The 9948-nt window shown below is 47.7% G+C and overlaps 1 protein-coding gene across 1 annotated transcript in view; it reads left to right on the top strand.

The window, feature by feature from the left end:
* Nucleotides 1-9948, top strand: part of CHRNB3 (cholinergic receptor nicotinic beta 3 subunit) — a 59287-nt gene that overhangs the window by 1559 nt on the left and 47780 nt on the right. The window contains exon 2 of the mRNA XM_057303367.1: nt 8004-8342. Within this exon, the coding sequence (XP_057159350.1) occupies nt 8004-8342 (339 nt within the window). The remainder of the gene's footprint in view (nt 1-8003; nt 8343-9948) is intronic.

Genomic DNA, 9948 nt, shown 5'->3' with positions numbered 1-9948 from the left:
CTGGTTTCAGAATAAAATTCACTCTGGTTCGAAATCAAAATTTTCTCTTCTTTTAGATTCTAGCCACCTGGCTTCTTTCTTGGGGATTGTTCAGTATGGTGCGTCTGTGTTATGACACAGTTTGGGCGACTGTCCACTGAGTTTTGCTAGCCTGATGAGAGCACCGAAGGCATGAGTGATTTTGTGTAGAACAGACTCCGTGCATTTCTGAAGCTGTTATAATAATTCTGACTCGGCTGGTAGGAGTTAAGGACCTACTACTTTTGCATACTTTAACTCACTGACCTTCCTAATAAACTCTCCATTTTACAGATGGAAAGCTGAGGTCTCGGAGATGAGTCAGATCCCTGAGTCCACCCACAGCTCTTCCCACTGGACCATAGGTCTACGTTCCGCTGAATCTGATGGGACACGAGGAAGGCTCTGCAGACCACCAGGGTTCCCATCTGCCTCTCCTCCTCAATGGCTGGTTTCTGGGCCCAGGACGCTCAGGTGGACTTCTCCAGCTTCTGGCTGCTTTGCCTTCTACCGTGGTCCCGCCACTCCGAGTGTCTCTAAAGCTCAAGCCCAGACATTCATTCTCTCTTTCCCTTCAGCCTTTCCTCCCCCGGGCTCATCCTATCTTGGAAAGTAGAAATTCACCTGGCTCTTATCTCAAACTCCATCTGTCCTACCCAGCACAGCCAGATAAATCAGATTACCACACAGGCCTACTCAGAGCAGGGGGCCTGGCACCCTTCCACAACCTACCAGAACACCATCAGCATTCCATGATATAACCTCCATCTACTCAAAGCTGAATTCCCACTGTTTCTATAATATACATAGCTGGTGCTCACATTCCTGCAGGGCTTCTTGCTAGGACGAGAGACGCTCCAAACCTTGCTAGTCCCCGCGATAATATCCACTTGCTCTTTTCCCTCTCCGTGGAATGCGCTTCCCAACCCCCATATCCACGAGCCAAATCCTAGTCTTTCTTCAAAGCCTATTTCGAGTGCCGCTCCCTTCAAGCAGCCTCTCCGGGTCCTCAAGGTCACGTGCCTCCTTTGAATCCCCAAACACGGTATTTCTCTTAGACAGTTCTTCTTATGCTGTCCTGTAGCATAATCCTTGTCTTATCCAAATGCTACTTGTATTGCAAATTCCTGAAAACAAGTCTGTGTCTCCTTTCTTCTCGATTCTTCCACAGTACATAGTGTGGCACTTGACACATGTCACACAGACGTTAAACAAATGTTTGTTGATTATTACATGGATGAATGTTTGCACTAGTAGGCATTCAAAAAATATCTATTGGAACTGATTTGCTAACGATCCCCACTCTACTTCTCCAGCTATAACTTCTCCATCTAAACTCCAGGCTTTTACATTCCAGGTGCCGGCAAGAATGTATATGGTGGGGCGCCTGGGTGGCTCAGTCGGTTAAGCGGCTGCCTTCGGCTCAGGTCATGATACCAGGGTCCTGGGATTGAGCCCCGCGTCAGGCTCCTCACTCAGCAGGGAGTCTGCTTCTCCCTCTCCCTCCGCACCCTACTTGTGCTCTCTCTCTATTTCAAATAAATGAATAAAATCTTAAAAAGAAAGAAAGAAAGAATGTATATGGTCATGCCTTATCCTTACCTGGAGCACAGCGTGTCAAAAACTGAACTAACCATCTCCACCCCCCTCCCTTACCCCTGGGCCCCAGTCTCAAATTCTTTTGTCTTTTTGCCTCACAAATCCTCCCAGCTTGTACTTTTATGAGAGTTACTTCATATGGGGCTTGGTGAGCATCAGAAATTTGAGCTGGTAGCCAAGTTCCCAGCACCTGACATCCATGGATTAATCAGTATCACAAAATTATAGGATGTCAGAGCTCAAAGCAACCTTAGTCCAACCCCTTCATTACAGATGAAGAAACCAAACCCCCAAAGGGATTTGCAAGAACTAGAGGCAGGGCGATCATAAGACTCCCATTTTCTCACTTCTGGCCTAGGTCTCTGTGCTCATTAGATACGACACGACCTTCTTGAGCTCTTTTGTTCCTCCAGGTGCTGCAGGTAGTGATTTTTCAAGTGACCGCATGTTTCAGCAGCTCATTTTCTCTGACTCCCACGGAGTGCTATTGGACAGCACAGGCCTTTAGAATCTGCGGCAGAGCGCTTGGGCAAAGCTGTTGCCTTCCCTGGCACAGGCTGCTCTACTGTAAGGCTCATTAACTTGGCCCCAGCGTCTGATGAGCCTGTTTCTCTAGAAACATCCTAGGCAGTTAGCTGGTAGGAACTTTCCATTACTAACCCAGCGGCAAATTCGGATTCTCTTCATTTTATCTAACATCCCCATACAAAGCTAAAGATAACCCAGGATACTTTAGGGTTTTGAATAGCCAATCAATTCAAAAGGAGTTATTTCAAGCATGATTGGAAATGACCAGAAGTCTATGGAACACAGTTTGCACCAGACAATATACACTTGGGCTGAATCATCCAAACTCCCAGGCAGCCTCAGAGAGACACTGATGAGAAATTACTCACATACAGCTGCTCTGCTGAGCTAAAGGGGCCAGAGAGCTCTTCCAGCTGGTCCTTCTCTCCCAGGCACGGAGATGGGAGAGATACACCATTTGGGAGCACCAGCTATGCCCTTTACATAGGCAATCTCGTTGGATTTCATCCCTCAATACCCCATGTGCTAGTGTCCTCATTTTACAAATAAGAGAACCGACACATCGAAAGGTACAGTCATTTCTCAGCTGACGTAACCAGAAGCAGAGCCAGCCTTTTCAAGCCCAGCTCTGTTTTGCCTCCAAAGACTAAGGTTTTTCTATTTCATTGGTGGTTTCCTCCCTTCTTTCCTCCCTCCCTCCATCCCTCCCCTCTTTCTCCTTTCCTTCCTTCCTTCCTTCTTCCTTCCTTCCTTCCTTCTTTTTTTCTTTCTTCTTTAGAAGCCATATGCTTGGGACGCCTCGGTGGCTCAGTTGGTTAAACATCTGCCTTTGGCTCAAATCACGATCCCAGGATTCTGGGATCAAGCCCCACATCAGCCTCCCTGCTCAGCGGGAAGTCTGCTTCTCCCTCTCCCTCTGCCTGACACTCCCCCTGCTTGTGCTCTTTCTCTCTCAAATAAATAAAGAAATCTTAAAAAACAGAGAGACAGACAGACAGACAGACAGAAAGCAGATCAGCCACCACTGGGTGGCTCAGTCGTTAAGCGTCTGCCTTCGGCTCAGGTCACGATCCCACAGTCCTGGGATCCAGCCCCGCATGGGGCTCCCTGCTCAACGGGAAGCCTGCTTCTCCCTCCCCCTCTCCCCCTGCTTGTGTCCCCTCTCTCTCTGTGTCTCTCTCTGTCAAATAAATAAAATCTTTAAAAAAAAAAAAAGAAAGAAAGAAAGAAAGCAGATCAGTGGTCGCCTGGGACAGGGGCCAGAGTGCTTATTGCAAAGTGGCTGAGGGAAACTCGGTCCATTTTGGGGACATTGGAAATGGTTCTGTATGTTGATTGTGGTGGTGATGTACGTTATTTGTCAAAACTCACTGAGTTTCACACTTAAAATGGGTGAATTATACCCCAATAACACTGCTTTGTCTTTTGTTTGTTTTATCTTTTTAAAAGCAGAATTGCTTTAATTGAGGAAGGGATGGCCCAATCCCCCCAACCACTCACTTAGTGACCCTGCAACCCCCCAAAGGGACCTTGGGAGTACTCTGTAGAAATGTATACTTCAGGAAGCTTTTAGGCCACACTAAGCTGCCTCGCACAGCCGTAAATATTGCCAGGCAGTCCAGGCTTTGTAAACAGCATACGATCAGCTCGTTTTCGAGAAAACCACTTCAGTATTCTTACTAAGGGCTGGTTCCAACTAAATTAGTAATGAGCCTTATCGTTGGCAAGAAAAGGCTTCTGGGCCAGTTGTATTCTTGACACTGTGAGAAGAATGCTAATGCAGAATTAGGAGCTAATAAATGAAACCGAGGAGTGTTACAAGCACAAATGAGTGTAGATATACATGGGGTGTGTGTGTGTGATGGATATAAATTTGCTTCACACCACTTAGATGCAGAAAATGTTTTGTTTTCTTTTCCTAAATCAAATCACATCCTGCTCCCTGTCTCCACTGACCAGAACAATAGGATACACGGCGTCCACATTTATTGCCTTGAGGCCATGCGGGAGTCCTGGGGCGTTTGTCAGCCCGGAGCATCTGAGGAAGTAGCTGTGGCCTTGAGCCCACCCAGCCACCGTCCAGCACTCAACCTCCAGCTGTCCATTCCCAAGGTCAGCAGCTCTGATGCCCAGCTGGGGCGGGGGACCTTGGACGGCCCCCCATGGACACACCTAATATTCGGCCTTCCCTCGGCCATCTGGAAATCAGGCCCCCATGGAGTGCTGGGTGCAGGGGGGCTTGGTCACTGCTACGTCCAGTGGCCTCAAAGCCAGTCCCTTCTCTCAGAGTGGAGGACTCTCCTTCCCCAATTCCCACTCTCCCAACTCCCTGCCCCCAGCCAGGCTGCTCATCTCCTTGGGGCCCTGGAGACTTCCTCCTCCACGGAAGCAGATAGAGGAGGCTTTTTTTTTTTTTTTTTTTTTGCTTTTCCTTGGTGAATCCACACAGGAAAAAAAAGCCGAGACAGGAATTCGTTTCTTTATTAAGAACTCAACTAATTGTGTATGAGAGGTTGTATTTATACTTATGTAAGATATGTTAAAAAAAAAACCCACAAAATTCAACTGAGTACATTTGAAGATCTAATCGGCTTTTTCAAGCAATTCATGAATCAACATTCTATCTAGCAAGTAGAGGGGAGCTCCTGGGGAGCCGGACAAACCAGAACGTCTCTATAGGAAGGCAGGTGGAGCAAGGAGGTAATAAGCAAAAGAGAAGAAAGGTTTTAGGCAAGCTCACTTTCTCTTAGTGTAAAAAGCAGGGGGTCCTATCATGCGTGTTACCTCATCTTCTTTTGGGGGGGACGGGGAGGGGCCCATGTGACAGATTACCTCACTGATGCCGAGAATTCCTGACTACATTCCTGGAGGAGTTTAAAAGTGCAGTTAGGTGGGGTATTAAGCCGTGGCTGGTGAGTCAGTCTAAGTGATGCTGAAAGAGCACTTCCACTGCCCCCATGGTGACCTCAGTCTGCACTTCGTAACCGATTCAGTTCTTCTTCCCAGCTTATCTCTTACCTCAGGCAAAGCATCCCAGGATGGGGACCGAAACTACCCCTCAAGCAATAACAATTGCCCTGACAACAGCAAGACCACATGTGATTAAAGCCAAGACAAGGATCAACCGACCTCACCTTTACTGGCCCCCTGCACGTACCCACTGACGCTTGCCCCACATTCTCCTTATATAAGCCTGGAAGGATTTTCAGTACTTTAGAGACAGTCTTTGAGACATTAGTCTGTTGTCCCTCCAGTGCTGGCCTCACGGAAATAAATTCCTTTCTGGTTTCATCACCACTCACCTCTCTGCCTTTGGATTTTGTCAGAGGTGAGTGGCCGAACCTTCTGTTTGGGACCCCACAGCCAGGTGCCCTGCACCCTTGGGCCCAGACTACAATGCCATTTGGGGCCTGTGGTTTTCTTTTTAACAGATCCATGAGGTAAAGAATCATGTTGGTCTCATTCACAGTTGTGTTCCCTGCACGCAGCTTGAGACCGTACAGGTGATCAATAAGTATTGGATATTCGTGAATGAATGAGGGAATAGTGTTAACAACAACAGCTATAGGCCAAGGTAAAGTCCCTTGACCCCAGGACAGCAAACCAAGACTTAACCGCACTTTCAACCGCTCCGGGAATGGAATTTTAAACCAATCATTGGAATTTTCTGGTCAGTACCAATGAGATAATCCGTCACATGGGCTCTCTCCTTCCCCCCAAAGGAAAATGAGGTAACCTAAGACCCTCCTCCTGCCCTTTCCCCCTAAGGGAAGATGATGTTGCCTGGAACAGTCCTTTCTTTATTTTGCCCTTAACTCTTTGCCCTTAACGTCTTTCCTATAAAAACCTGTATTGTACAGCTCAGGAGCTCCTTTCTACTTGCAAGATGGGATGCTGCCTGATTCATGAATCACTTGAGAAAGCCAACTAGATCTTCAAATGTAGATCTTCGACTCGGTTGCATTTTGTTTTTTAACAGTAGGAAATGGCCTGAAGTACACACGCGGCACCAGGATTGTTGGGGAAGTAGAATTCTGTGGAGCACTATCATTCTCATTTATACTTACTGTATTGTTTGCACTGCATGAAATTGTGTTTAGTGACTGCCATGTTCACATAGTTTGTATTAGTACACTTTTCAGACTAAGTAATCAGACATGTAAAAGTTTTCTTACAATCTTGTTATAAGAGAGAAGCCGGCAACCATGGTCCGCATTTGGTAGGGTTATACTATTGGGTGAGAAAATGTTGATAATGACATTAGGTCAGATTCAGAAAGGTCAGTGTTTGAAGATCACTGGATGTGTGACTGACAGCTGAGTGGGTGACTGGTTTCTGAGAACATGACTTAATCTTCCTACATTTAATGAGAAAATTTCTTAAGCATTTTGTCAGGAATAAATGGTATTCCCAGGAGATGTGAATTAGATCAATATGAACTGTATCTCTTCCAGACCAGGTTGAGAACAACTGTTCTTTCACATTCGTGAGGTTTTGGTCATCCTGTAGGAGCTCAGAGGAGAAAGAAAAAGAATACGTGAACTAAAATCCACACAAATCCAAAGAGCCTCCCTGGGAAGCTAAGGTGCTTAGAATGGCATTGTCATGAAAGCATTTTCTTTCTTCTTAACTCAGTAGACTACAGTTAGGGAAGACCTTTGGTTTCTCTGAAATCCCCAGAGAAAAACGCTGCTGGAGAACCAGGAACAGAGATGCAGGTAATCAAACCTAGCTGGGCGCTGAGTGGTAGCTCTCCCCACTCCACCCCAGTACTCCCCAGAATTACCCGAGGAACTTTCTCAAAGTATCAGGACTCTAACTCAGACCAGGGAAATCAGAACCTCTGGGTGGATCCAACAACCTGTATATTTTTAAGAACAGTGATTCCAGAACACTAGCATGCATCAAAATCATCTGTAGGGCTTTTCAAACAGATTGCTGGGCCACCCCCAGGGTGGGCCCTGAGAATTGGCATGGCTAATAACGTTCACAGGTGATGCTGATGAGAAGATTCTAACACTCACACCAAGTTAAGAACTGGTAAAGAACATCGTTCTCTACTCGGGCTTCCACATGGCAACCATCCGGGCACTCGTTAAAACTATAGACCCTGACATAACTAAATCGAGAATGGGACAGGACATTATTTGGTCATACCAGGAGCAATCTGGACTGATCAAAGAACAAAAAGGAAAAGCCTATCCCACTGTTGCTCCTGACTGCACACTGCACATGGGATGTTACTGAGACACAAACACGCGGGCACTTGGAGAGCGGCAGTTATGGCAGGAGAAGCAGGGCCAGGACAGAGGAGGCAAGTGAGGACGTGGCTTCGGCCCCAAACTGAACTGAGTGCCCAAAAAAAAAAAAAAAATTATACAAATAATTATCTTCAAATTATTAATTTGCAAATAGTGATAGACTTACAGGAAGTTGTAAACAACGGTGTTCCCCCAAAGTCGACATATATAGCTAGAGTACGGTATCAAAACCAGGGAACTGAAAACCAGGACATTATTGCTAACTGGACTACAGACGGCCGTGTTTTTAACCTCTCTTCGTGTGTGTGTGTGTGTGTGTGTGTGTGTGTGTGTGTGTGCAGAGCTGAATGCAATTTAAGATGGATGATATTTTAACGCAATAATTCTAAACTCAAAACCAATGAAAAAAATCCAGGATGAGCAACATACCAAAATTTTAAATAAAGACAGCCTCAGTAAAAGCTCTGCTAAGCAGACTGCAACCTGGGGCAAAAGGAAAAATAAGTAACATTTTGTTCATCATGGATTTTTTCCGTTAATTTTGACTTTTTAACAAATTAAAAGATTATCTGTCTCGGCTGCTGCGTTTTTGCTTAGATTTTGTGCCGAGGGGACTGCCTTGCTCTCCTCCCGCGCTCACCCAGCCCTTAGAGAGAGCTCGCAGCGACAGTGCTCCCCGCGGGCCCGCCCAAGGCAGGAGAGGACGCCAACCGTCTCTTCCTGCTGCTCTTCTCCACCGCCATCTGCTCCGCTTTGGGGGCCGCGCAGGGCGGCGCTGGCACTTTGATCCAGCACTGATTGTGCGCTGCGAGGCTAGGGCTTCCTTCCCGAGGCCCGACGATCTCGGCAGTCAGCGCCTCCCGCCCTTCCCTCGAATCCCTCAGGCTCCTCCGGAGCGGAGCACAGCCCTGCGCCCAGCCAAGCGGCGCGGGCCAAGTAAAGACCCAGCGCGGACCCCTCCTCCGCCCCCCTGCTCTTCCTTGCCGGCAACTGAAATCAGAGGCCACACCCCCCCCAAAAAGCAGGCTCCCTATCCACTTTAGCATGGGGGTGGGAGTGCAGGGGGGACTCTTCGCTTTGCGGGAAAGCTGAAGCATTTGATTAACATGTCGAGCTGAGCATTCTCATCTCTGAGGACCTATAGTGACCAGAGAGCTGTCTTTCATCTGAGTCAGCAGAGAGGTCCGAGGTCTGCCCAATTTCCCATCCAAGGCTAAGGACAATTACCAAACAATACACTGAAAAGGACAACGGGAGCGGCTCAGGTCCTGATCCCAGAATCCTGGGATCGAGTCCCACATCGGGCTCCTTGCTCAGTGGGGAGCCTGCTTCTCCCTCTGCCCCTCCCCCTGCTTGTGCACTCACACTCTCTCGCATGTGCTCTCTCTCTGGCAAATAAATAAAAATCTTTAAAGTAAATAAATAAATAAAATAAAAGGACAACAGGAGAGAAAACCAAGTTTGTTTTGAGCACGTCCCATGGGTCATCAGTAAACAAAAGGTTTTACTATACTGGTGCCAAGAGCGAAATACTAAAGCAATCAGTACATTAAAAGTAGTTCTCATTCCACGTTAGCCATTTCCTGAGTGCTTGCTGTGGGCAAAGCACTATCCTGGGGCTACCAATATTAGTATCAGGTACTCTTTGACCCTCGGGGCTGGCAACTTAAAGAGGGAAGACCAACACGAACAAGAATAACTCTGACACCAGGTTGACCAGGACAGCAGTCCATCAAGGGCCACACCTCCTGCCAGGGAGAGAGCTGGCAGCAAGTTTGCACTCTGGCACGGGGTGGAACGCAGCCAGGGAAAGAGCTCATGTTTCTTGCAGCTATCTGTTGAGGCACAATTTATTTTTAAATCCAAACGACACAGAATGTGGGGAGGCATCAGAAAGGGAAAAATTGAAACTGACGGAGTTCCTGTCTTCCTACAAGAGCCTGGCTAAGTCTCTTCGCCAACATTCATCTAGCAGAGGCAAGACAGAGGGATGGCAGAGCCCTCGTTCTCCTGTCATCTTGTCCTGACCCCACCCCGGCATTCGCTCCAGAACCCCTCCCCTTTTGAAGGACCTCCGTCCTACGCTGATGCCACGGGACTGGCACAAGAGGAGATGAGCAGGACGCCCCAGAATTCTGAGTGAGATAAAGAAGAATCTAAACGCAGTAGCAAAAGCTCCTAGCCGCGAACTCCAGACGGCCTGTTCTGGGAATGTCTGACCGAAGATTTAGTGAAAGCACATCGCTCGTATTGAACTGTGTAAGAAACGAAGAAAGAGTAGGAGGGATGGGTCGGCCCAGAGTCCTCAAAAAAGGGGGGGAAAGCCCTAGCTCTGGGCAGGGAGAAGGTGCCACGCTCGGCCAACAGGAGGGGCGTGGTGGCCCCAGCAGGTAGAACCACGTAACGAAGCTGACTACCTGGGCTTCCAGAACAGAAACCACAGGCCATCTACACCAGAGCGATTCGCCCTGCCCCGTGTATTCCTTTTCTGTGGTTGCCCTAGCAAATGACCACAAATGGGGTGGCTTAACAATGCATTCTC

The sequence above is a fragment of the Ursus arctos genome, unplaced genomic scaffold (genome assembly GCF_023065955.2).
Source record: "Ursus arctos isolate Adak ecotype North America unplaced genomic scaffold, UrsArc2.0 scaffold_27, whole genome shotgun sequence".
Classification (NCBI taxonomy): Eukaryota; Metazoa; Chordata; class Mammalia; order Carnivora; family Ursidae; genus Ursus; species Ursus arctos.
This window is presented reverse-complemented; position numbering and strand designations above follow the sequence as displayed.